General features: G+C 41.0%; 1 protein-coding gene across 1 annotated transcript in view; it reads left to right on the top strand.

The window, feature by feature from the left end:
- TYR (tyrosinase) overlaps positions 1-27,743 on the top strand; it is a 50,504-nt gene that overhangs the window by 4,841 nt on the left and 17,920 nt on the right. Inside the window, exons 2-3 of the mRNA XM_010578250.1 lie at positions 5,922-6,138; positions 16,331-16,478. Coding sequence (XP_010576552.1) covers positions 5,922-6,138; positions 16,331-16,478 — 365 coding nt within the window. The remainder of the gene's footprint in view (positions 1-5,921; positions 6,139-16,330; positions 16,479-27,743) is intronic.

Genomic DNA, 27,743 nt, shown 5'->3' with positions numbered 1-27,743 from the left:
AAAAACTTCAGGAAATTTTAAAAAATATAAACACCAGAAGCCAACACTTCTTCAAATCAGCCAAAGCCTTACATCCATCTTCTTGTGGATGCCTGAGTATCTCATGAACTCAATGACACTATTTTTTATTGCAACTTAATAGGTTTTGGTGCCAGCTACAGCCTGGTAAATTAAAAAAACCAAGAGCTCAAATGGAGCGAGTAACTGTAAAAGAAGTGTTTATCAAGATTGGTCTCCTAATGGTATGCTTATGTGGATTATAAATTTGAAACATTTCCTATTACAAAGAGCTAAGTCTCCACATGCCACACCTCAGTACCACAGCCAGAGGGAATCAGGATCTGTGCGCAGCAGGAACAACCACTTGGGTATCCTCAGCCTCTTTATGTCACTGTAATCCCAAAGTAATTCCCCTTCTTCCACGAGATCTCGAGTGGGTGACAGCAGAATTTGGCCTGTGGTTGCTCAGCTGTTCTCTAGCATATAGCCGTGCTTGCTCAGCAGTTGTGTAATTTAAAAGATAAACATCTTCAGAGGTGTATAAATTAATAGCTAAGGAATTTCATAAAAATTGGGTTTTGTTAATAATTCACCAGAAAAAGAAGCCTACCTGTACAGAGATGTGTCTTTGTGAATTTGCAGCAGACACGGAGACAGCAACACTAACGATCCATCTCAGAGACAGCCAGAGAGCAGGGAATCACCGTCTGCCAAACCAGAAAGTGTTAATGAATATTTCATCAGTAACTGATAACAAAGTTTCCTACTCTACCCCAGCACATTTTGGGGGTCTGAATGGGATGTAAGTTACCCCCCAGTTCTGGGCTGCCTCTGAGCAAAGAGGTGAAACTCAGCCAGGCTGAGAAAATACCTTGAAGGGCCTGGGTTTGTTTCAGGGCTGTCACTTCATGTTTGTCTCATCTCCTTTTAGCCGGAGTTTCACAGCTCCTCCAGTTAATGCACACACTGTAAGGGTCAGAAAGATAATTAATGACCTTAGCCTTGCACAGAGATGTTTCTTAGAATTTCTTTGAAGCTTTGCTGTCCATATTTTCTTCTTTTCTGTCAGTCCTCTGCCTGTTTTACCTTTCCATTCCTGCTTATACTCAGGAGTACATGAAGAACCCGATACAAATATACACAGTCTCTTAAAAACTTTTTGGTTTGGTACAGATATAGCACCTTTTAAATTTCTGCCTATAAAGCAAGCTCCCAAAGTACAGTTTGTTCTGTTGCAGGTTATTTGGGGATTTCCTTGCATTTTCCCAGTTTGGTGAGTAAATGGCTTCTGAATGCCACTTAATTAGGATTAGATTATGGCAGGCCGTAATGCAGCCAAAAAAGTAAAGATTAAACCTCTTTACAATTGCCAAATGTTTTAAATCCAGTGTGAGGGCTGCACTATAATGCCGTTCCCAAGCAAGGATGTGAGAATAAGTGGAGAAAGACAGAGAAAGGCAATGAATCAGTGCAAAATCTCTTTTGGCTGCACAATGGGACCCAAGGCTCCAGTTCAGGAGTCCAGACTTCACGTAGGACAAACGGAGACATGGGGATGCGTCATGAAGTGCCCACATCACCCCCTTGGGAGAGCTGGGATGGGTGCCACAGATAAGCTCTGGGTGCAGTCTGAAGTGGCTCTTTTAGGCTATATTAACCTGGAACATAACTATGAAAACATGCTGATAGAGTTTCTGGCTGGGGGCAGACTCCTGCTTGGTGGGCTCAGAAGAGAAGCAGAGCAATGCACCAGCTCTAAAGGAAGGCAGTGGTGTGGATTAACCCTTTGAGCGGCCATACTTCCCCAGCAAACTAAGGAACTTAGATCACTTGTAAGTGAGCAGCTATTTCGATACCACAGAAAATTATTCATCCCCTTTTTCCAGCTGTTGAGGTATATATTACATGTATTGCATGTCCCTGTGAGTGCAGATCTAATAAGTCCAAAGCGACCGCAAAGAATTTGTCACCAAAACCCCTAAAGCTTTGAACTGAAAAATAGCAGACAAAGGACTGAACACTGCTGAAGACTCCTGTAATGCAATTCACTTTATTTAGGCGCAGGGGCTGTTCTGTGCAAGCAGTTACAAACTAAAAGGCAAAAGGGTTTCCCATTTGCGAAAAGGTGCGAGACAGCAGCAACGCTTCCGCACATTTACAGTCTGTTTTCTAAGAAACGATACCAAGAGCTGTGCTAAAGATCTCAACTGCAGTGCACGGAGGGATTTTTTTGCTGGGTTCTACGAGGCCCAGGAGCGATGCTGCGTATTCTGGACTGCCATCTACCGGCATTTGCTCTGCTAACTACTTACATAAGCTTTTCCCCCGAGTATCTTCCTAATAATTCCCTGGGAGTCAGCGAATTTATGCATGCAGGACAGCAGGCACTGGGTGCCTTTTGAATATGAAGCTTTGGCCAGGGTGAACTGAGAAATTTGCTCAGGACTGTTCTGAAAGGGAACAAAAAAAATCATGTGTTAACACAGCATGTTTCTGGTAGAAAGTCCTCCTGCTGAATGGAAAGGCGGCAATGATGTGACCCATTTTGTGTATGCTTTATGCAGATTACATCCAGAAAGAACCATTTAACTGACATATGTTCTGTTACCACCTGCACATTACGTGATTGATAAAACAGCAAATTGTAGTTTCAGGATAGACCCATAATTTGTATTAAGTTGCACCTTTCTGGAAAATCATCCTGGCTAATTTTATGGCCAGACTTTAATTTTTAGTTCAGAACAAATAGCAGAAGGTCACAAATAAGCATTTTCATTCCTGCCCCTTATGTTGGCATTTCTTGACCATGAGCTACCAGATGCCTTGTAGCATCTGGCTTCTGTTTAGGATGAATTCAAGTTAATCAGACAGTATACTGAGACTTAAACGAAAAAAAAAATATTAGCACTCTAACCCTTTATAAGCCTCATAACATTAACAGTTGCATTAAATCCCACTGAAATGGATAAACAGAACGAAGGGGAAATGTCCCTTTGTTTAGATATATTTGCACTCATGCTTGAAGATTCTCTGTCTGAATATCTGACAAGCCAGTCTTGAAGGCAGCATGTGATTCCTCTTTAGGACACAAAGGGGATATATCCCCAGGGTGGTGGGGAGAGGATGAAAAGATAGGAGATGACAGGGCACAGAAGCCAGAAGAAGATATGGACCTAGATAAGGTCCATAGGAAACAGAGTTAAACAGAAAATCCACTTGCATGTAGTGTCTGAGCCAAGTGATCCACTTGGGTTGAGCTTCACCAGCCAAGACATATTTGCCTTCTTCAGCAGTGCCCTTCTCGGGACAGAGGTCTGTGCATTCTTTATAAACAAAGACACGACTAGAGCATCTCCCTCAGCCTGAGTCACCCCCCTATTTTCCTTCTAACAGGAATAAACTCAGTAACACAAAACAATCATAAAAACAGTACCACAGCTACGCTTTGTGTTTTTAACTGTAGGTCTCTCCCTGTCGCTACATCTCACTTCTCAGTGGGGATTCTTAGAAGAGGCTTCTTAGAGGCACAATACTGACCCACTCGGGCAGCTTCTGGGAGGAATGCGCACATGAGACTCTCCGCTGGACAACTACCTACGGCCTCCAAGGGCACCTTAGTACTTTTAACAGACTAGGGCAGATTTCAGCTAATAGAACAATCTGTAAGGATAAATTTCTCTATTAAGATTTCTTATCTCCTCAAAAAAAAGATGAGAATAATTTATTCATAGGAAACTCCTCACTTAAGAACTCCAGATTCTTAAGAATTCTGGGTTATATCACCAGCTCCATCATACATTTTCTGTGAATTTTTGGTCAAATCACGTTTAGAAAAGGATTCATCTCATCTCCTTCCACTCATTCAAAAGTTAGTTAGGCAGCACAGAAACTTGCCTTTGGCTCTGTCTTTAGTCACTTCAGAGGCACGTCGGTGCCTCCAGGGTGTGATTCATCCCATCCTAATGCAGAAGCAGAGCATTAAGTTGAACACTCTTAATTTTGCTTCCCTTGCTAACTGCAGTCTGGAGACAGTTTCTGCATTGATTTTTTTACAAATTTTCTTTCATTGACTTAGTCAATGGAGACAGTTAGGCACCCCTAGAGGGAAGTACATCTCACCTACCAGACATCTGGCTTAGGAGGGTGAATCACACTCAAGAGGTGCCTCTCTCTATTGACTGCAGAGGTCGTCCTAAAGTGTTGCTTCAATCTGGCAATTTGTACACAGCTAGTGTTGGTGAAATGAATGTCCCACTCATTTCCTTCACTAGCAGAGAATCTCATATTCTTCCATATCATTCACAGTGGATATGATTGCTTACACTCACTTTCTTGTTCATTGTTTCAGTCCATGAAATAGAAGTACACCTCCAGTGTTTTCTCCCCATGATGTCTCGCTCAATAACGAGACCTGTTCTTTCTCCACACAAAGTTCTCATTAACCACATTGATTACCTGCTAACAACAGAGTCCTACATTTTGATGGGATCCCTGGTGGTTTGGAGTTTTATTTGGTTTGGCGGGTTCTTCAGAAAAAAAGCAAAACAATAGAAAGCAATTTTGATTCAGACCCTCAGCCTCACCTCAAAGGGATACAAAAAAACTTCTGGGAGTTTTGAGCCACTGTTGCTCTGTTTCATTTTCATAGACCCATCAACGGTACCATTATACACACCCACCAAACCCAGTCTGATCTTCTGTTTGCCATTTTGTCACCATATTTTTTCTCCAACCTCCATCCTGACTCCACATGAGGCAAGTTCCTGAGTATAAAGTAGAAATATGAGTTAGTACTTGTACTAACTCCCTGTAGGTTTATTGTACCAGAATATGAAAAAATCCTCCCTCTCATTCTGATCACTTCTCTGGCCAAGCAGGGAATGCAGTGAGAGCTACTAGAAAAGCTCATGGTCATCAGAAGACCCATGTCCTTCGGTAACAAGTAAGTTACTGTGGTTTAAAAAGAAATTGAGAAGCACCATAGTGATACTTACAGTCTGTGGGGGCACATTTAACCCATGGCAAATGTGAAGGAGTTTGACTCAGCCAAAATTAGCTGCATATCGTTTGAAGTTACATTGAACTACCTTGCTCTTCCAGGAGTCTCAAAATGGACTGACAGCTTCTATAGAGCATCTGACAAATAATGACTTGTTATGCCTTGGTAACTGGACTTTGCCTGTGAACCCAGAACATTTGTGTAAATGATGCTGGATTCTGACAGTATTTAATATCTGTATCCATCTTTCTGCTTCGGGTCCTTTACTAATACCCATCACTACGGTATCTCAGTTGGTGATACATGTTCATCCCCACAACATTCCTGGGAAATAGAGCAGCGTCTTTTCCCATTTTGTACGTATGGCATCATCAAGACATAGTGATACTAAGTGCCCATTTAGTCTGACAAAGCACAGACAGATATTTTCAGAATAAAAGATTTTTTTTTTTTCATATTCCAAGTTAACAAATCCCCCTCTTACTGTGTGGGGAGAAAAATCTGTGATAATGGCTTTGTTCAGCAGTCTGCTGAGGCCAAAAAGCCTCCATTTAGCAACTGCAGCAGCAGATTTAACTCTGTTTGTGTCCTGCTGCATTGGTAGGTAACACTGAATTTAGCCTCAGTGAGTTTTCAAGGGCATAAATGAGAATTGATGCCTTAGTCCACATGGGTAGTTTCAGATACAGACTAATATGTTATTTCAAAATGTGCATGGTAGTAGAGGGGTGTCTTCTATGAAATAACCAAGCTTATATTAAAATTGTACAGAGAAAATTTAAAAATTAATATATATTCTTGCAATAATCTTATTACATTGTACATTTTCTTTGCTCCTTTAAAAAAAAAAATCAAAGTACCTCTTTTGTTTGCTTTTATTTCTTACAATTGCAGCTCTGCTAATAGAAAGTATTTTATACAGGTAATTTGTACTCGATCTGAAGAGTACAACAGCCAACAGGCTTTATGCAATGCCACAAGTGAGGGGCCTATACTGCGAAATCCTGGGAACAATGATAAATCAAGGACCCCAAGGCTCCCATCCTCAGCTGAAGTTGAATTTTGCCTATCACTGACTCAGTATGAATCTGGATCCATGGATAAAATGGCCAATTACAGTTTCCGAAACACGTTGGAAGGTAACATGTTTTATTCTATTATGCCATTTCCATCTGTAAATTGATTCTCTTTGGGGTTAGAGTCTTTAAACTCTGGGCAGTTTGAACTGATTCCACAAAGCACCACTCAAAAAGAGAGAAAAAGTTATCTTTTCTCCTGGAATAGCAACAGACAGAAAGAACCACATTAAAGGCATTTGATAAGACAATAGAAACCATAGACTAGATCAGCCCCTAAATCCATCTGTTGGGAAATATTATCTCCTGCTATAGCCAGCACCAGGCACAGCAAAGAAATGTAGCACTGCATAAAAGGAGATCATCTAATAATGTACTTACACATGATCGTAACCATGTCCATGTGGGTTACAGGTTTGCCCTGGAATCCACTGTCTTCCATAGGCCAGGCTGGACAACAAGGGTGAGAGAAGATGCTGCCATTTGGCATGTTATATCTACATCCTGCCACTGTGAACTCCATAGCAGATTTATCCCCAAACTCTAAGGATTAGGGATTAAGTCATACCTCAAAAACGACCCTTAGTATCATTTCCAAAAGAATTTAGTTATTTATTTTAATTATCTAACTATCCAACCTGTTTTGAATGTTCCTAATTTGCTAGTAAACAAGGGTTCTTTGCTAAAAGGAACAGTTATTCTTAATTATCTCTCTACTCAATCTTTTTTGCATCTTGCTAAATTGCTAATAAACAAGGATGACACATTATATATTTATCAGTAAATATTCCTACAGTATCATATATCATCTGAATCAAATATGATCTACTTTTGATGTCCCAGAGATTTTTGCTTGCAAAGAACTGTGCAAGGGCCAAAACAATACAATATAGGAGTGTGTGTGAGGATAAGAAAGCAAAGCTCTTAATATGTTCAGTATTACTCTTAATGCAGTGTGGAATGCCAAAAAGCTTTCTTGGGGGAAAAAAAAAGTGAACCAGTTTCTGCTCTAAAAACAGTCAAAACTGTGGAATTTGTCTGCTGAAGCCAACAGAGAATCCAGACATTAATTGACTCCAGCTCTGGACATAGCAGTGCTTTTTACCTTTGAAAACAGAAACCACATAAAGTATGGGAAAGAAAAAGGTGTCATAATTGAGTAGAGGCTTGCTCACATTTTTCTCCATAAATTATGTGAATAAATGAAAAGGGTAGAATAGGAGCAGTAAAGAAAGGGGAATTGAAGTAAACAAGTCATGAAATAATGAGGGTCTACAATTATGCTGCTAGTTTTGTAAACAAAAGCAAAAGCACATTCTATGGAAGTTATGCAGAGCCATATATGTGTTTACTGGGAAGCGGAGTCAAAATGGACTGCTCACTCACAAAGCCTAAACTTCAGTATCATGACTGCTCATTAAATAACAATAATTCAGTGAGTACTTGCAGAAAAAGGGCAAAACCTGCTTATTGTCAATGTTAAGTGTGAACTGGCAGCTAAACAGTCATAGATCAAGTATACCCTTTTGATACAAATGGATACATTTTCTTATTGAAAATAACATAGCTATTTGGAAAAAAAGCAACAAAATAGATGTGAGACAGAATTGCACAATGACCCGGAAAGCACCTACAGTTCTCAAAGACCCTTGAAAAAGTTTTTTTAACTCTAAAATCAGAAACAGAGTTTTGTCTGATTAATCTATCAAACCTTTTCTCTATTGCTCTTTGTCACATTAATTTCATGGCTAGCAAGCACAGTAACGGCTGGTCTTTGTTAATATCATAGTGTCATCTGCCAATCACACTTGAAGAGGGTCATGCTTTAATCTGAATAATGGCAATGTCACTGCATCTGAAAAGAGCTCTTCTGGATCAAATTTTCCTTGAAGTGAGTTCTTTTGTTCTGTGTAACAACCCTTCAGAAGCTGAAGAGTGTTTGTCTTTCTCCTAACTGAGGTTATGAAGTTCCAGCTCACCACTGTGGCCATTTGAAGCCCTCCCAATGCCACACAAGACATGTCAGGTTGTCACCAATAAGTTTTAATGGTTTTCATGTGATTTAGATAGTTATTCTAATAGACTAGGGAAAAAAACCTACATGTTCTTGAAGATGTATGCAAGTCAGATATGATTCAGAAGCCGTACAGCTTAGGTAGCTACAGAAGCAGCCTATACTATCTTGGTCATAGTGTTGCACGGCTTCTGGATGCATCCAGTTAGCTCCAGGCAGGGGCAGAGAATGCCTGTTTTATCAGTCCATCCAAATGTGCCCTCCCTGACAAGCACTGTAGCCCTTCCTGGCCATCTGTAGGATCCCTCCTGTGTGATTCTGAAAGGGAAGAAAAGAGACTGAGCAGCGCCTTTTCTCCTAGAAGTGAAGGTGGGCCCTTGCAAATCCTAGGATGCATGTGGAGGGAGCCTGGGAAGCTAAGGCACAGTGAGGAAAAGCTCAGTAGGGTAAGACTGAGGCAATGAATGTCCCCTCCTTAGAATCTCTGCAGACATGAAACAAAAAAAAAACCCAAACCACCTCACATTAGAACCTCTCTATTCTAGGGGAAATCCTGTTAAGAGAGTGACCATGTTTGCTCATAGTCCAACTCCCAGTGCAATTACCAGATCCTATATTGTTGTCTAACTTTTATAGCCTAGCTAAAGGAGATCTACGGTGCTCAAGAGCTGATATTGAAGAGAGTAAAGGTCAACAGAGTGATGTTACCTTTCTTTCCATAACAATATTTCATTAAAGCTAGAGATCACTGAAGTGAAACTGTGTCCACAGCGTGCCATAATAAGCGGCTTTTTTGGTGATGAGTCTGTCTGAATGTAAGCTGGATGTGGCTCAGTAGGTATTTATCTATATTATTACGGAGATGGAGCTTATTCCGTCAGACACACCGTTATTCTGAGACATCTTTTTGTGGTTTGGTTTTTTTTTCTTTGATACTTTGATATCTTTGAAGATATTTTATTTTTTAACCTGAATTATTTCAGCAATTAACTTTACACCACAGGACCACAAACATTTCTGTCAACTAACTTATTTAGCTAACAAGACAGTGAACTGCAATGTGAAGCCAAGAATATATGGCTAAAGTTGAAAAAGTTGGTGGAAAGTTTTTAAACAAGCTTTACTGCCAAAAAACCCCCATATTGTGTTACAACATTGTGTTACTCTTTTCTTACAAATGGCCTGCTTAGTTTTTTGTTGTGTACAGATGCCAAGCTTAAATTGCCAGGTTACATTTGTTGTGCCAGTGCCCACTTCTACGTGGTGGCATTCTTATGAACCTGCTAACACTCTATAGTTCCTAACATTTACTTATTTTCCTAAGCAAAACGCTTTTCAATCCTTCTTTACTTGTTTACTCAAGTCTGTGCCAATACACCTAAGGTCAAATTCTAATCTCTTGCAGATCCAAAGTAAATCCAAAGTTCACTGACTTTACTGGAGTTACACTAGATTTACAAAAGATGACCAGAACCAAGCCAGTGACTGTAACTGAGTGGCTGATTTACACCAGTGTGAGATTTACTCTTCAGTTTTAGTTCTGTAATGAAAAACACCTGTAATCACTTAGAAGAACCGATCACATAGGAGAACCCCTTCTGGGCAAAATTTTATGCTCTTCCGTGCTTGAGTGCACTGGAGCAAAGACAACACCGTTTTACCCTTCAAAAGGGATAGGTATCAGCATCATTATGAGCAGATGCCAACAACACAGGTTGAATCTGTGTTTGTCTAATAGAAAACACTGCTATAGTGACAGAAATTGTGTCACTGAAGGGTGACCACAACAGCCATAAACAGCAAAGGTCAATATTGTTCAATAAAACAACAACCCCCTGTGGCTGAGCGCATGAGCTGCCCTCTCACTCTGGGACAGGCCAGTGTCTGCTTTGACTGAAAAATAACAGGTTAAAAGCAGTTTGCACATTGGCCTTTGAAGTGGAAGCAATTATTTTAAATAGGATTTGTTGAATCGTGCCCTAACCGGGGAACACTGTTGGCTTCATTGGACAATTCATGGATACAAGAAGAGAACAGTTCTAGTTTATAAGCATCAGGTGAGATCAGAAATGGATTAGCTGACTGCAAATGAAATAGTTGGGTTTCTTCTTTGTGCAGTTCAGTTTGGTGTGACATCTTGAATGCTACCTCCTAAGAATAAGAGATGGCTGAAAAAAATAGAATTTATTTTTCTTTATGAGCAAATTCCACATTCAAAATTATTTTATTCATGGCAACTCCAAATGAAAATCAGTGCCTTCTAAGTTTTGCACAAAGTGAAAATAAAGATTCTTTTTTTTAAATTCTAAAACTCTATATTACTTTCATTATTCATGAATTAACTCATGACACATGGTATCAAGTCAAGCCATGTCATAGCATTCCACTGTCTGTCACAATTACGTATTCTTACTGCTGTTCTGTCAGGAAATAATAGAATAAAAAATCAAACATTTCAAAATGTAATTTCATTTTAATAGGACATTTTCCTTTTCTTCTGAAATGAGAGATTTTCATCTGGAAAACTTTTTTCAGTATTTTTCATAGCTATTCATATAGCTAATGAAAAATGGTTATTCAAAATGAAGTTTGCCAACAGAAAACTTCTAATTAAAAAAGTTTTAGCCTACAGCCAGCATTCCTCACCCAGCTCAAACCTCAACCTCTGGGTAAATTTATGCTGCACTTTGAGAAAGAGCTGTCAAGTTGCAGAGGGTCATTACTACAGAACTAGAAAGACTATTCAGCCCAGCCCACAGTGAAGGTCTACAAGAGTCATTTTAAGAAAAAAACTAGATGTTGACATGGTCTAAATTAGGTAATCACAAACTTTCATTTACTGTAGTTTACTGTAGTTTACTGTACTAGGCCAAATTCTGCAGACCTTGCAGCTACCTCACTCTGGAGAGAGTACAGTAATAAGATTCCTTGAGAAAATATGTAAGATTTAACCCCGAAAAATTTCCTGTGAGATTGCCAATGGCAGAAAAAATCAATGAACATAAGCCAGAAGAACATCACTAACTAACTTCAAAGACCAACAAGGATATGGCCTTAAAATTCTTTATATCTTCCTTCCTGTTTTAAAGTAGATGGATCTATCTCACTTGAAATCCTCTAAAATGTGAAATCCTTGTTAAAGAAAAAATCATCCCCAGGGAGAGTGGAACTAAATATATCAGCCAGTTGGACTCAGACATAGAATCATAGAATCATTGGGTTGGAAAAGACCTTTAAGATCATCAAGTCCAACCATAAACCTAACACTGCCAAGCCCACCACTAAACCATGTCCCTGTGTTCCACATCTACACATCTTTTCAATACCTCCAGGGATGGTGACTCAACCACTTCCCTGGGCAACCTCTTCCAATGCTTAATAACCCTTTGGGGGAAGAAATTTTTCCTAATATCCAATTTAAACTTTCCCTGGCGCAACTTCAGGCCATTTCCTTTTGTCCTATTGCTTGTAACCTGGGAGAAGAGACCGACCCCCACCTCGCTACAACCTCCTTTCAAGTAGTTGTAGAGAGCGATAAGGTCTCCCCTCAGCCTCCTTTTCTCCAGGCTGAACAACCCCAGTTCCCTCAGCCGCTCCTCATAGGACTTGTGCTCCAGACCCTTCACCAGCTTCATTGCCCTTCTCTGGACATGCTCCAGCCCCTCAATGTCTTTAGTGTAGTGAGGGGCCCAAAACTGAACACAGGACTCGAGGTGCTGAGTACAGGGGGATGATCACTTCCCCAGTCCTGCTGGCCACACTATTTCTGATACAAGCCAGGATGCTACTGGCCTTCTTGGCCACCTGGGCACACTGCTGGCTCATATTCAGCTGGCTGTTGACCAACCCCCCCAGGTCTTTTTCTGAAGGGCAGCTTTCCAGCCACTCTTCCCCAAGCCTGTAGTGTTGCATGGGGTTGTTGAGACCCAAGTGCAGGACCCAGCACTGACCCTTGCTGAACCTCATACAACTGGCCTCGGCCCATCGATCCAGCCTGTCCACATCCCTCTGTGGAGCCTTCCTGCCCTCGAGTAGATCAACACTCCCGCCCAACTTGGTGTCACCTGCAAACTTACTGAGGGTGCACTCGATCCCCTAAGGGTGCACTCGATCCCCTAAGGGTGCACTTGATCCCCTCAACATGCAACATACAAAGCAGAATTTGACCTTCAAAGTCCCAGCTCTCCTAACCACTGGCCTATAAAGTCATAAAAAACTAAAATTTTTTTAGTAAGAAAAACAGTTTTGCAGTTAAAAAAACATCTGTAAAACTGTTATGAATCGCTCGGTGTTGTTAGGGATGCCACAGACGTTGAGCAGTCTGTTAAGATAATCAGAGGAGATAGGATTGTTGGAATGGTTCCTCCATTCCTGTAGCACTGAACACTGCTAATGCTCTCCAAGTCCTGCGTACCCTCTGCTAAGCGTACTTCAGTCAGTGGCAAATGAGCAACCGAGGAAAACACTACCTGCTTTCAATATATAAAGCTTTGCACTTGACCGATTGTACACGGACTTCTGTGGTCTCTGTTGTTAGACTGTAAAACCCAGAGTTAATATAATTAAATACTCTATTAAAAGACACACCTGACCTAACTGCATGTTCAGTGACAACCACCTATATATCATCCTAAAAACTGTCAGGCAGCCTTAGTTTTGAGTGGCATCATTAGCTCCTCCTATAATAAACTTTGGGCTAAATCCCCATCTGATTTAATTTGGCCTGGCTCCAGAGAAGCTACTTCAAATCCACTGTGTCACTGTTACTGTTTTACAGTGCTATGAGTAGCAGCAGAATCATGTTTATGATCTTTTAAAAATGTGATTTTTCTCTTATTGAAATCTGGTAGAACTTCCATTCGCTTCAGTGATGTATGCCCTAATGGCTGTTTCTAATGCACCATAATTAAATGAGGGTTTGAAAGGATGTCTGAATGCTACAGCTTCCTATACTGGCCAGATGATTTAACAGTTCACTGCCACCGGCTGCAGTCCTGCTTCCCTGTGCAATCTTCTCCATCCAACAGCCAGTTGCTCTCCCTCCTTTTTCGGTACCAACACTGGTTCTCATCGTACCCTTACATGAGATACTGTATCTCAGTAGCCTGGAAAAAACCTGACATCCCACACTCCAGGGTAGTTTACTGCCAGACTAGTGAGTTAAATCAGTTCACAGAAGGAGTGACGAGGTGCAGTTAACGCATAGGAGAGGAAGGCACAGCGTGGGGCAAGGCAGGTGGAGAAAGTGGACTTCTTCTATCTCGAGGCAGGGAGCTCTTATCTCAGCTCACTGCGCTTGTAGATCTGTAGCCTCACATTTGTTGTAGAGGTGATTTTATTGCAGCCACCTCAGCAAAGTTTTCCGTACTGAAAAACTGAAAAATTCTGAAAAAAAAAGGAAAAATTCTCATGTTTTCACATATTCTTTTTTAATTGTCTCTACCCCATTTCAGAGTATGTCATCCTGAATGTACTGACACCTATTAAAAAGTCTGAGAGAAAAAAATAAGACCCAGGTTAATAAAATTAAGTGACACCACACTGTGGTTTTATTCCTGCTAACTTTACAATTTATATGGAGTTTTCATAACAAGAAATCAGATATTAGAACTTCTTATGCACATGGTTAAACATGATGTCACCTTTGACACTGACTGAATGCACCCCAGTTAGCTGGGAGCTGGTGGGTGGGGTTCCTAAGGCTGTCCCAGTTACAGAGCTTTTGATTATTAAGATAAATGGCTCATGCGCAGATGTTCCATGAAAAGCTGTCCAGAGCCAAAATGCGTATTCTGTATATTTTTTTATGAATAACTAGATCAAGAGTTTGCAATGTATTAAGAAATTTTAAGAAGTATCCCAAGTGTGATATAAAACATCTAGCCTTCTGCCTAGACTCTGCATAAAGTTTATCTTACCCTTAAACATACTTATAACACAGCTGAATAACACAGTGGAAGAGTTGCTTCAGAATGATATACATATAGATCATTTTCAGTTAATATTCACAGAAGTTTCCTAGTATTGCTACATCAACTGATCCCAAGGATCTCGCACTGTGGCCATCAGCAAAGGCCCAAATTCTTGCCATCGGTTCCTGTGAGTTCTGGCCAGACTGTCAATGTACATTATTCTTCATAGGTGATATTTTAGTCTGCTGTTTCCCCTAATTGACAGCTAAGTGACACAGCATTCACCATCAGACAAATTTCTGTGGGCAAGATTTTCCCTTTGAGAACTTCTGCCCACTTCTGTTTATGTCACCATGCAGTGTCTTCAATAATCCCAGTCCACATCTAATTTATTCAAAACCTGCTGTTATCTGTAGGTGTTAACATGTTCCTCTTTGTCTCCTAAATCCAGACTCACTCCAGCCTGAAGTCTTACAATTTTCATCATAAGCCAGCTTTACTTCCTCCAACTGTCCTGATTATGTTTTCTACTCTGACTTCCCTTGAATTTCTCAAAATCTTTGTCATACTATTACAATCAGAAAGATGGATGGTTATTATGGTATACTGGTTCCTAGGGGTCACAGTTATGATTTGATCTTTATTATAATTATCAGTGTTTTTATGCCAAATGCTTTTCCCTTGTTTGAAGAGGTTAACAGACAAGGCAAAGCCCGATGAGGGAATTCAGAGTGACAAAGCGATGCAATCATTTGATACAGAAGATGAGAGTCCCAGTGGTGTCTAAAACTCAGGTTTCCAAGTTCACAGAGTATGACTCTACCCATAAGGCATCTCTAGCCACATCTTAATTAATACTTTGTGCGGCTCAAAGAGGAACAAATCCAAAGAGCAAAACAGTTGGTACTGAGGACCCGACTTCCATGTTATAGATGAGGGTTTTGACAGGGAAGGGGTCCTTTCGCACTAGCTCTAGTTCAGTCCTATGAACTAAACACCCACTGATCATTGGCACATTTTAGGTTTCCTCCAAAAGGGATCCAGATTGCAAAGTCAGACATTGCTCTGTGATGTGAGTCACAGCATGAAACAGGACTGTTGGGAGATTCACTTCAAAAGTATATTGCTGACCCTCATTCAAATGCTAGTTCTTGGTCCAAATAAGTAAGCAAAGCAAGTGTTCACAGTGCGTGAGGCATTTCCCAAAGAGAAGAGCTATGATCTTTCTTTTCCTTACCTTGCAGACCTGATAAACTGCAACAATATTGGGAAAACACTGAGGATCAGCACAACAAGCATATTGTTCACAGCCCTTTTTATCTGATTATTCAATTGTAAAGATGTTTTAATATGTCTCCACTATGTTTCCTCATCCTACAGCTTACAGAAATTGTGGAAACAAGACATCTTCAGGAACCAAATCAAAGAGAGAGAACAGAGAGGTTTTGTAGTGTGGGTTAAATAGTAGAACTAGCATCGGGAGGACAACATATGTTTCTGCTTTTATTCTCCTGGAAAATCCCAGAGAAGGATCAGATGGTTGACTTTTATTAGGAATCCTTACAAGTAGGGAGGAAGCTTGGCTGTCAGGATGCTGAGAAGGGCTACCAACATCAGAGATGAGGTATGGGCAGGCTACCAAAATAAACGCTCATGGAGAGACTCATCTTCCAGTATTTGCTATCTGGGGGTTGGTCTGTGACCTCTTCTCAGAGGTCATATTTTAAGTGCCCTCCAAAATAACAGCAATCCACAGACTTTCATCCTACAAGTCTGACTGTAGAAGATTATTGATTATTTACCAAATCCTTTTGTAAGGATTATATCTTGCATTGTGTTGGCTCCTATCAAGAAAAGAACAAAAAGTGTTCTATAGAGACAAACAATATTAAATGACTGAGTATATGATAAGATAGAATAGCCTGTTTTATCTTAGGAACCTATAAGTATAGAGATCAAAATGAAAATAAAGTGAATAAATTTTCTCAACATGAATAAACGTACACACATAAATGTCTGCAGGGATTACATTGCCTTTTAACAGCCAGACAAAGTGGACAAAGAAATTTAAAAATATAAAGCAATTAAGCAGTACATTTGCTGACATGCTGCATTAGCTACATGGCAGGAGTTTTAATTTAGCTTATTCTAATTTCATCTTTGCTATGCCTTTGAAATATATTAGCACTCCTTTACGTGTTTTCCTAAGCCGTTGTCTAAAAAGCTGACTGTAAATGAAGTGAAAGTAGGTACTTTGATCTTGAGTCTTACTGCAAAAAGCATTATACGCATTGTCATATCAGCATATGATTTCCTCTTGAATATACAGGCTTTGCTGATCCACGGACTGCAATATCAAACATATCTCAAAGCGGTTTGCATAATGCACTTCACATCTACATGAATGGCTCCATGTCCCAAGTACAAGGCTCTGCAAATGATCCTATCTTTGTACTACACCATGCATTTGTTGACAGGTGAGTTTAATTCTTCTTAGTAAACCTCATTCATTTTGTGTTTTTACAGTGTGCTTTTCACTTATATTTCAAAACTGCAAATATTTTACATGCCTTTACATGCACAGCATTTTCAGACATGTAGAATTGAGGTCTGCTATTATTTGAGAGCAAATATATTTCCTAACCTGTCTGTATGTTCACTGGATTAAATATAATTTGACAAGTTGACAAATGCATTAAGCTTTTATTACCAAGATAAAAATAGTTCTTCAATGATGTCACAATGATTAATATATATAGATGTGTATGTCAGGAAGTTTGGACCAAAAGTGCGTGACTCATTTTAACATGACTATAATCAGTTGGAACAATTCCTTTACATTCTAAATGTCAGTGCTGTTTTAATTTCTATTCCATAAGGAAAATCCGAGCATGCTATTCATAAATAAAGAAGAAAAAATCTGTATTTCAGTGTGACAAACAAAATTGTGACTGTCTCTTGATGAAAGAGAAAAGTACAGCTGTGCAGAATGACAGGAAAACAAACAGAAGGATATCATGTTTATTAATAAGAAAGGGTAGGGGAGCACAGTTTTGCAAGAAAAGAGTGAAATTGCTACGTTAAAGACAGCATTCCAAGATTTAATGGTGACTTTAAAAATTTCTTTGTCACTATAATACATGTGAATGGCTACAAACAATTTACTGTGGACAGCATTACACCAAACTGTGATGACTAAAGAGCAATAAAAAAGGAAGTTAGCTAAGCAAAGGACTGTAGAAGCCACACAAACACTTGTTCTGGAGCAGTTTATATTTTCTTACCAATCTGCCTCTACTTTCCCACCATGCACTGACTGTGACTTGGCTACTGCAATGCTTAGAACAAAAAAACTATTACCCTATACAAACTTCTGGGACTCTTTCATAAATTTGTATGCTCAGAAACCTAGTGACTGAGACCCTGCCTGCATGCAGCAAGGCACTTATTCAGATGAAAACCAAAATGGTTTCTTTATTTGGGTCACTGAGGCATGCAGCACGGGAGGGAAGCAGATTACACCTTGCAGACGTCATCTTGCAGTGAGGTTCTTTAGTTTCAGGCAGTTCACACCAAAACTCTTACATAAAACTTCATCTTATTTAACTAAAAAGCTAACCGAAAGCTAGGTGTAAAAAGGCAAATTTGAGGTCAGGCTTTTTCTCCTCAATTTATATATTTAATGAGCCTAATGGTTGTATTCTTCATAGTTCACCTGTCCAGAAATAGGGCATCAAGTCTAAGCAGGTCACCCACGCATCAGTGGAATGGATCCTTCAAAGGGTGACCCACCTGTCTTCTGCTCCTAATACTGTAGGGTATAATTAGCCTTCTGGGGGTGTCAGTTTTGAAACTCCTTTCTGTGAAAAGCTTATCTTCAGAACATTTTAAAAGTGAAACATTGTAGCTTAGCTGTAATTTAGCATATCCGCCCATTGACTTCTTGACAGGATGGATGCACAAGGATTTCAGGTGTGGTTACAAATTTTGAGTTTGGCACCTGGAAATAAACTTTCCAACATCTAGGCTATTAAAAAATGGATCAGTTGAATATTCAGAGAAAAGGAACACAAAAGAGAATTATGCTCCGCAGTATCAAAAGAATTGTCTTCCTTAGACATTCACACTTGTATAAGACCTACGCATCTCTTAGCTCCCACTCATTGCAGGGCTTAAGTAGCACCTTGGTCTTCATGCTGACCACTCCCACAGAGGAATTTCAGTCAGAGTCATTATGAGCCCCTGGGAATACTTTTCATAACTGTAGTTGTTATCCGTTCTAGAAGGTGAAGTTATTTGCAAAAGATAACATCATTAAATCTTACTGGTGTTGAGGAAATAAATCACTGCACAGGCACTGTGGGGGCAATACAGATATCCATGATGCAACCTCGTCCCACCTGTGGCAGAAAGAAGGTTACCAGTGCTCTGCAGCTGCTGTGTATACGGGCTTTAGTATACACGGATGTAAAAACTGATAATAATGCTGCCTTTTGTATAAGTGACAGAAATGCATTAGCATGATTAGGGTTACTTAGCAGCCTTATCCATGACAGATTAATCATGCTTTTAGTTATAATTAATAAGTAGGTGACTGATAGGTACATACAGTACATTTTAAAAAACCCTCTCCTACATAGACTTTAAATCTGAAGGGTTGCGAAGAAGTTCTTTTCTGAGAGGCAAGCAAGAATAAAAAGAATAGAGGAAACAGAAGAAGCAGTCTCCACAGCAGCAGAGGCATTTTTTTTGGTCCATATTAACTTTTCTCATTTGGGCAAAACACTTTTAAGCTGATTGTTGGCACTACATTGGGCCGACAGGCTTTTAACTAAGTTTTTAACTAAATCTTCTGCTGAGGACAGCATCTCTTCCAGGCCTTGGTGAGAACATGGAGAGTTGTGAGATGGGGGTTTACTGGCAAGGCATGTAAAAAGACTGGACACCAGCAACCATGGGTCTGCTGCATCTTGCAAAGGCAGGGAACAGCTCTGTCTCAAGAAATCAAGAATGGTCCAGCACTTTGAGTATCCATGTAGGACCCAAAAGAGGAACTCCTCACTCCACTGCAAATTCCTTGAGTGAAACTGAGCGTGTAGTTTGCTCTCCCAAACTTCCATCTCTTGGGGATGTGTCTCCTTCCCATTGATTTCAACAAGACTTTTGAGGAGCTGTTGATCTGAGCTTCAGCTAACCCATCTGTAAAGTGGGTGATTAGATGCCTACGCAACAGGGACCCTGTCAGGGTAAATGCATTAACGACTGTGAAATGCTCAGTTACGACCATAATAGGAGTGATAGAAGTAAGGCAATAGATCATTGGAACTGATTTTACATAGAAACATATGGTACAGAGGAGGATAAACAAGTGTATACGGAGTCTGCTGACAGGTGTGAGCCAAATGTTAGGAGCTGCTTTCCAAACTGAGCAACAGTCAGCCTCCCATCTGCTACCCCCCAGCCTTTCCTACCCAGGCCTGATGCACAAAATGAGGGAAGGATGGATGGAGCAGAGGAGTAGTTGAGATCTCTCAGGTGAAAAGTAAAGCGTTTGCTTACAAACGCTTCATTTTTTTTTTTTAGGTCATTCCCTTTCAGCAGTGCAGAAGTATGAAAGTACCCAGGCAACAGCTCTCTTAGCAATGATAAATCAGGCTCCTTGCCTTCTTATTTGCTAGCTAGAAGACCTAGGGATCAAACTCCAGTGCTTGGTAAAAGCAGGTGACCACCCTGAAAACTATTAATTGTTAATTGAATGGCTTTAAAAAAAAGAAAAAAGATGCAACAAAATATATATTCAGCAAAAATGAGAGCTTTTTTAGCTCTCTGAAGCATTTCTCTTAATTGCAAATCTCTTTGCTATTCAGATATGCTCTACAGTCAGCACAAGGGAATAACAAGGGAGGAGTCAACCCACTCAAGCTGGAAGGAGCAGCTGCACAAGCAGTGAAAGCAAGGGCCCACAGTCCCACTTGAACTCACTAGGGTGTTTTCTGTGCTCTGAAAAGGAACTCTTTCCTCTCTGCTGACTCTTTCAGTCCCTCCACCCCTATAGCCACATAGTATCTTCATTTGTTCTCCTTGCACTTCTGTCCTTTAAATGTTTCCTCCATCTTTCTTCTCATTTGTTCTGTACCTTTCTTCTCCTTGACTTCCACATCCCACCCCAGCAATTCCCCTTGAAAACTGCAAGAAAAACTAAATAGCAATGGGGAAAATAAGTTGCCATTAAAGATCTCCATGCTACTTTATACCTGTACAGCAGCTAATGCAATAGGGCTCCAGTTCTCATATCAATTCTAAGTTCTGAAGTAATGGACGGGGTTTATTACAATATGGATGACTTTCAAAGTCCCTGATTTCAGAACAAGCAATTTAGAACTGATTTTCTAGAGACACACAATAGGGTGTAGGATTTCAGTCTCTTGCATCTCTAAAGTCCAATCTTGTTAGACTATTGTACAGATATTCCCAGATTGTCAGTTCTAGTGATGCCACCACTACAGGACCTTTTTTCTCCAGCTTTCAAGAGTAACCACACAGCTCAGAATACTGCTGCAATCGTCATTGCATTAACCCAATGCTCTGCCCAGGTGTTCCTCTCTGTTCATACCCTTCTAACATTTCTTTGCTCTCTGTCACATCAGGTGAACTGCCGGTCTCTGTTTTCAAGGCTCTTCACTGCCCATCCCCAAATCATTCCTTGTTCATTGTTAAGGAACTCACTCACCGCTCCAATAAGTTAATTATATCAGTCTCTATCATATAGCTGTTTGGCATTCAGACAAGTCTTTCCATACTCCCCCTGGTTGGGCATTGTTCACCCTCACATCCACAGATTCAGTCGCTGTTCTTCCGTTCGACAGGACACTTGCAGAAAAGCTCAGACGTTAGTAAGCTGTATCCTTCACTTAGTGGGTGGACCGTTGCCGTCCCACTGCATGGTTCCCTAGTCCTCCTCCCATCTGTTTGTAGCTATCTGTTGTCCCTTGTCCTATGTGTATATTATAATCTCTGTCATTAAGGGACTGTCTAATTGTGCTGATCTGTGCAGCGCCTGGCGTATTCTTAGCCTCTGACTATGGCTCTCAGGTATCAAAGCAATGTGAGCAACAGCAGATACCAATCGCTTCATTTGCAGTGATATGAAATGGCAATGACAAGAGACAGCTGGACATCCCTATGCTGATCTTATTGCTTCAGTTACTCTTTTGCTTGCTATCACACGGGACTAAATTTTTGCATCAAAGAGACAAAACCTTCAGGGCTGGGGTGTGCGCGTGTGTATTTGCGTGTGTACATGCACTCTGCTAAAAGTAATCCAAGTCAAGCATAAGGTCCCATAGGAATGGAGAAACTCTCATTTACAGCCACTTACATACATGCACACTTCCAAGCGGGTGCAGAAGAAACTCTCCTACGCATCAGCTTCAGAGCCCAATGAAAATGCCACAAATTCTGCCTAATCAAGGCAAATGCCTCTGTGCTGTTCAGCAACATCAGTTGCCATAAACTCCTCTGCAGGATGCTAAAATAACCCCTTCTGCTTCAGTGGCAGGCTGGAGCTGGCAGCTTTAGGAAATGCCAGACTGGCTTATCTGAGGCTCTAACAATAAAATGTTCCTTATCACATTGCTTATCAGTAAAGGGTTAAACTGAAAAGCATGTGTGGAGCAATCTGTTAAAAAATGTATTAGAACCCCAAATCTACACATCCTGATTTGCATGCCAGCAATGCCCCATTCCCTAAGCCAACTTTATGGACACTTTCAGTCCCTGTGGACTCAATATATTCACCCTCATGCCAGTCCCTTCTTCCACTCCATAGAACAAAAGTTAGCATTATGTCAAAAGTGATTTTATTGGAAAACACTTTAGCAAGAGGAAATTTGATTTTCACTCCCAGGAGATGTCAAAATAAAAGCTTCTTATTTTTACTCTGTTTTTGAAACAGAACATTTTCATTTTCTCTTAAATGTCATCTCAGTTTTTTTAAACCAAAAAATGGCATGAGAAAAAGCCAGTTGTTCTCTTGTTTTGAAATGTTGACAGGAAACAAGAAGGTTTTTTTAGCAGTTAAAAACTATTTGCTTCAAGAATTTGGAACATTTGGAGTGAAAGCACTCAAAAGGAACCATTAGAAATTCTTGTAAGGCAACACTGGGTTTCCAGATTTGTTTAATACATGAAATAAGAGTCATTCCTTACCCTGAACTCTCCAGTGGGAGACAACACAGACAAAGCATGAGGCCAAGGAATTATTTTCCCCATTTGGTATATGGAAACTTAGAGACACCAAAACAAGTGACTTAAGCACAGCTGAGATGGATATTGTAATAAAATGATAGATCATCTAATAATAAAGCGGGGTAAAATGGAGAAACTACTGCATAAACACTAAAGGTATGATTAATTTTCTTCCTTGATATGGGCACAGCAAGACTCTTATTGCTTTCTGAGGTGTGTTTGCAAAAAACGATGACACAGCCTAAAAGTTGTATTTTTCTGGAGCTGAATGAACTATGGCTTGGAGCCACACAAAATCTGTTAGACTAAGGCAGGTCAAGAGGCTGCCATTAGCAATATACCTCCTCCCACGGTAACAGTAAACTCACAGTGCTTCTGCATCATGTCAGCTCAGGATCTTACAGCCTGTGCCCAGCACGGCATCCTCCCATTGCCTGCATAAAGGCAGTGAATGAGGTGAAGTCATCTCCGTAATTGTCCCTGGCATGAAGGTGAAACACAGATAAAGTCCTTCCACTCAGTGAAACCATGAACATCACTGAGCTACTGCTATGCCCAGGGGTAAGCAAGTACTGCTTTTATGAGTGAAGCCCTTGGGATTTGCTCCTGACCTGGGGATGTTTTGCACCATTTCCAGAACAGAGCTGAGATGATGGTGTGTAACCCCTAATTCTCCCAAATACTACTTTACCTCCTAAAAGCTTTTGCATTTTGCTAATATATCTTTTGATATCTGGCAGTTGAGTGAAATCTTGTGGAAGCTGGTGGGTGTTACAGTCCTTTCTTACTCAGGATACATGTCCATAAACTTTAGGTTGCCTTTTGGAATTAAACAGCTGGATTATAAAGTGCTACTGCACAAAGAACCATGTTCATGGTGTGGCAGAGATGGGAGTGGTGGAAGGGTATCGGTGGGGGCTGTATGGGTTCAGTGGCACTGTATGCACATGCTGAATGCATGCAAGAAGGATAAAGAGGGAAAAAACCACAACACTTCAGAAGCAGACAGGGAAAGCAGCAGGAAGCCAAGGACAGCTGGAGAAGCACTTAAAGGTGATCATTGTGGAGTGGTAGCACAATATCCAAAGAAGCCCCCGTAAACCATTTGATCTGTAGGGCTATGGGTAGTGAGGAGCACTGTGTAGGAGAATACCTTGGCCCTCCTGTCCCAGAGAGCTCCCTTGTCCCCTGGCACCTGGGTGAGTGAAGGAAACACACTAAGGAAACACACCTTCAGCATTGGCTAAGCTGTATTCTTCTTGAGCTACAATGCAGATATCTCCTTTTGAGCCCCACTTATAGTCAGTAAGACTACAGTCAAAGAGTTACTGACTAGCGACCGGTTCAGATGCAAACGTCTCTGATGAGGCACCTTTTAATCTTTTTTGATTGGATAAGTCCACTCAAAATACTTCTTTTTATCTCTGCACAATACCTAGCACAGACGGCTTGTCTAAACTCAAGTTCAGAAATTACTCTAATACAAACACCCAGAACACATGTAACGCTCAAGGTGTATGACCCCTTACTTGTGTGTGTAATAAGACTGAGCCTGGGAAAATTATCTCCCTACCTCCAAAGCCCTTGGGGCAATTAATTACATTTTTGCAATGCATCCTGGCTGGCAGCTGCCTCTTCTACCTGCCTCATGTATATTACGTGGCTCCTTCTGGGAAGAGGGTCCTGATCAGCATGCACAGCTACGTCCCCCCAGAAGGCTCTGCCACATGGCAGCAAGGTAGCTCAGCTCTCATCCCTCTCTGATCCTTAACAAAATCACCTCGTTACCAGCAGCTGCTGTGCTGGATGTCACCGTGTCACAGAAACCAGCTTTGTTTTACCAGGAGGGATATCAGAGGAAGGAAACTGCTCTCCAGCAGAGCGTTTCATATGCGGGTGAGCCAGGAACGACTTTGGTCGCCAGCTTTATTGGCACACAAAAACTCCTACAACAAGTACGAGATACAGAGCAAATCAGTACTGAAGGGGTGGGAAACTCGAGCATGGAAATTTTTAGAAATGAAAGCAGGGAAGGATTTGTCTTAACTTTGTTTCCCCTTGGGGATGTCTACAAACATGCAGGAGGACACTCACTCCCTCTGTTACCACAGGTCCTCAACTGGCACTGAACTGGAGCTGCTAACTTTCCCCTCTTAACCTCTCAGGCTTAGTAGCATGTTAACCAGAGCTACTCAGCTTGTTTGATGGAGCTGACTCACTCAAAGTGGGCTCAGTATGTGGGTAGAGTGAGTTCACATCTACTGCAAAATACCACATAAATATATCTATGGAAAACAGAGTGTAAGTGGGAAGGTTGGGGTGTTGCTGAGAAACACAGCTCCCCAGTATCTCTCCTTTGATATCCCTGTGTCTGGGGCTGAAAGGCAAATTGTACACCAAGATACTGGAGATGGACTCTAACAGGTATTTCAGTAAGCTTGGGCAGTTCCTGCTACTGCAATTGCAAAGCACCCAAAGGGATGCAAGAACAGCCCTGGAGGGTCACACCACAGGTCCATCTAACCTGTACCATGGTTAGAGTGGTGGCCAGAAGCAAAAGTGAAGGTATATAGGTTTAGAGCAACCCTCCTCCAGGAGACCTCCCTGCTTTGCCCATTGGACAGACAGGAGCTGAGTCTATACAGTACACTTGAGGTTGCATCTGCCTCTAAAGTAACCCACACTCTTCAAGAAGTCCTCTGGCAATCCACAGATAGACCATACAGCATCAGAGACAGAGAGAAATAAGGACAAGGAACAGGCTCTGGAGATAAATGTTCTTTTTATCGATTAAGCATACTTAAAACCTATCGTGCTGCTGATCCACCTTGCTTTAGGGGAACAGCAAGAGAAAGGTTAAACAGACATCTTCTGGATTATATGTGAAATATAGCAGTTGGCAGTCTCATCTGCCATGTCATTATTCAGGCTAGATGTTTGTAATGACCCATTCTGCTCTTAAAAATCAATAATATAGGAGGTTCAGTTCAAACAGTCCAATTTAAAGTGCATGTTTCCTATCACTCTTACTGCAAGATTTTAGTTCAGCCAACGCAGTTACAGAATGGATCACTTTGTATACTACATATTATGCAAGCAATTAGTGTTTTTTGAAAGGAAAGGTTACTTTGCCCTGAAACTTGGCAAGAGCCACATGGTTAGTCTTCACCTATTCTCCTGATGCTGAAGGAGGAGAAATCTCTCTCTGTGACACAATGATCAAGACAAGGTCTGATGCAGACTGCTAGCATAGTGTTGAATTTCCTTCCTGCAGCACTTCTGCAGTAATAGCTGATGTAATTGTTCAAATTGTAAAAAATCACAGGAAAACACGGTACTGTTCTCACCCACGTGTAGCTACCTTCTATTCATCAAAAGAAATTATCACTTTGCTACGGTAGATGTGATTTATATATTACATGCCCTTGTGAACCTCAATAATGACAATCTCTCAGTCTCAAAAGAATTGAATTACAGAGCACAGGAGTGGGTTACATAGAGTCAGTCCAGCTACCTCCATAGCAGTCCATTTTAATCTGCTTGTTATCTTTCTCTTCAGGGGAAACTAGTTATTAAACTTTGGAGCAGCTGGCATTTGTACTATCTCTTACTACAAGTCAAGGTTTTCTGTTAGCTGCAAACCATGGCAAAGATGAACCTAAGACAGTTAACACAGGATATACACTCCAGCAAATGTTAACTTTTTTTTCCATGCAATACACGGTTGCATTTGTATTTCCTTATTTATGAAGCACACAGGACACACTATCATGTCTCATCTCTATCTTGGCTTTTGCAGTGTTGGACAGCATTGGAGACATAAATCTGAATTAGAAACAAGTATTTCTAGCCAAACATTGCCCTGGTTTGACAGCAAGAGGTGAAACAACACACATGATGACAGCTATTTTAAGGAACAAGAATTTCTCTCCTGCACCTAGGAAGAGTCATTGCTGACTTTCATTGGTGTAAAACAGAGGCTGGCTTGACTAAGAAAAGTGATAGAGTTTAGATGAGATGTCTGACCGAATCTCAGCCCAGCTAAGCCACACCTAAACTCATCATTTCTTTCCAGCAGAGGTGCAGAATAGGTTTCTGCCAGCATTAGCTCGCTTTGTCAATAACTGTGTTACGATGAGGTACTACCTAGTACTACACTAGAGAATACTGACGTTCCTCTGCACAGATTCCTACATTATTTCCAACACTCAGCTCCTGCCTTTAGTGCCGTGAGCAATGTCTCATGCTCAGCTTATCCATTATCTCCTTCTCCAGTAGGAATAAAGCTCTTTATGTTGTAATCCATCAGCAATCTATCAAACGTAAGCTGGGCTCAGCACTTGTTGGTTCATCCTACCCAATTTTCTGAGAAGGCAGAAAACAAGAATATATCTGTGACTGGGAAGGTGGGTTACAGGGTTGCCCAGCATGTTAGGCTTTGTGGTACAGGAGCCATGCCCCAGACTTATATGCAATGGTTTTGAACCCCCAAGTAGCTATATGGGTTTCCTGGGAAGAGTTAGGCATTTCACAATGTGACTCAAGGAAATCGGCACAGCAAATGGGGAACAGGAATGCAGGAATTCAGGAGCTCTCTCTGAGAGAGGAGTGGCATTTGGTCCTACACCACCAGCAGCGATCTCTGCTCAGGATCATTTTATTTGAATCCTCTGCAGGATTTGGGTGTCTGAGCAGCTTTTTCTCATAATAGAGGCTTGAGAGGCTGCTGCCTTTTTTATTCTAGAAGAGAAACACTTGGAGCACTACATGATTATTGGAGCAACGACTGGAAGCTGTGTAGCCCTCTGCACTCAGATGAGCATGCTAAGCAGCAGTGAGAGATCCAACTGCGTCCTTTTCCAAATGGCTATGGATACTCAAATTGCTTGACATAAAGAGGAACAGTTTCAGCTGGAAATGCTGCATACCATTCCCTTCCCTTAATCCTACAGAGGTGTGGAGGGCATTTTAAAGATAAGGGGAAAAACTGCACTAAATCACATTGGTAGAGGGAATATTAAAAATATCTCATAACCCCAGCAGCTGCAGTAACCTTGAAGCGTTTGTGCAGTGCCACAAATGAGAACAAAGGAGGTGGAAGGAAGTACAGATGCTTGTAGTGGGATGGTGAAGCAGAGCAGTGCCAAGATCCTCAGGCGCCACATGGCTCCCCAGCTCCGGTGGTACTTTGTAATGGGTGGGACGGTGTCAGTACGATGCACGTTATTATGCTTATGCTTCATCCAGAGAATGGTCCTTTAGGCAGCAGCCTGCAACCAACACCAATTTGGCCGGATAAGTAAGGGGCTTCAGGTCATCTGCACATTGCCCCTCAGTGTTGCAGGTGGTCTATTCGACCGTGGTCCACAAAAACGAACAACCTTTTGGTTCAGAAAGTAGAGTAAAGGGAAACAATAAAGCAGGCCAGACCTTTCCTGAACATGAATATTCATATTTCAGAGACATACAATCAATCTACATGGGAATATATGGTC

The sequence above is a fragment of the Haliaeetus leucocephalus genome, unplaced genomic scaffold, assembly GCF_000737465.1.
Source record: "Haliaeetus leucocephalus isolate CR32 unplaced genomic scaffold, Haliaeetus_leucocephalus-4.0 Scaffold616, whole genome shotgun sequence".
Lineage (NCBI taxonomy): Eukaryota > Metazoa > Chordata > Aves > Accipitriformes > Accipitridae > Haliaeetus > Haliaeetus leucocephalus.
Note: the sequence above shows the minus strand (reverse complement) of the source record. Positions and strands in the feature narration are given on the sequence as shown.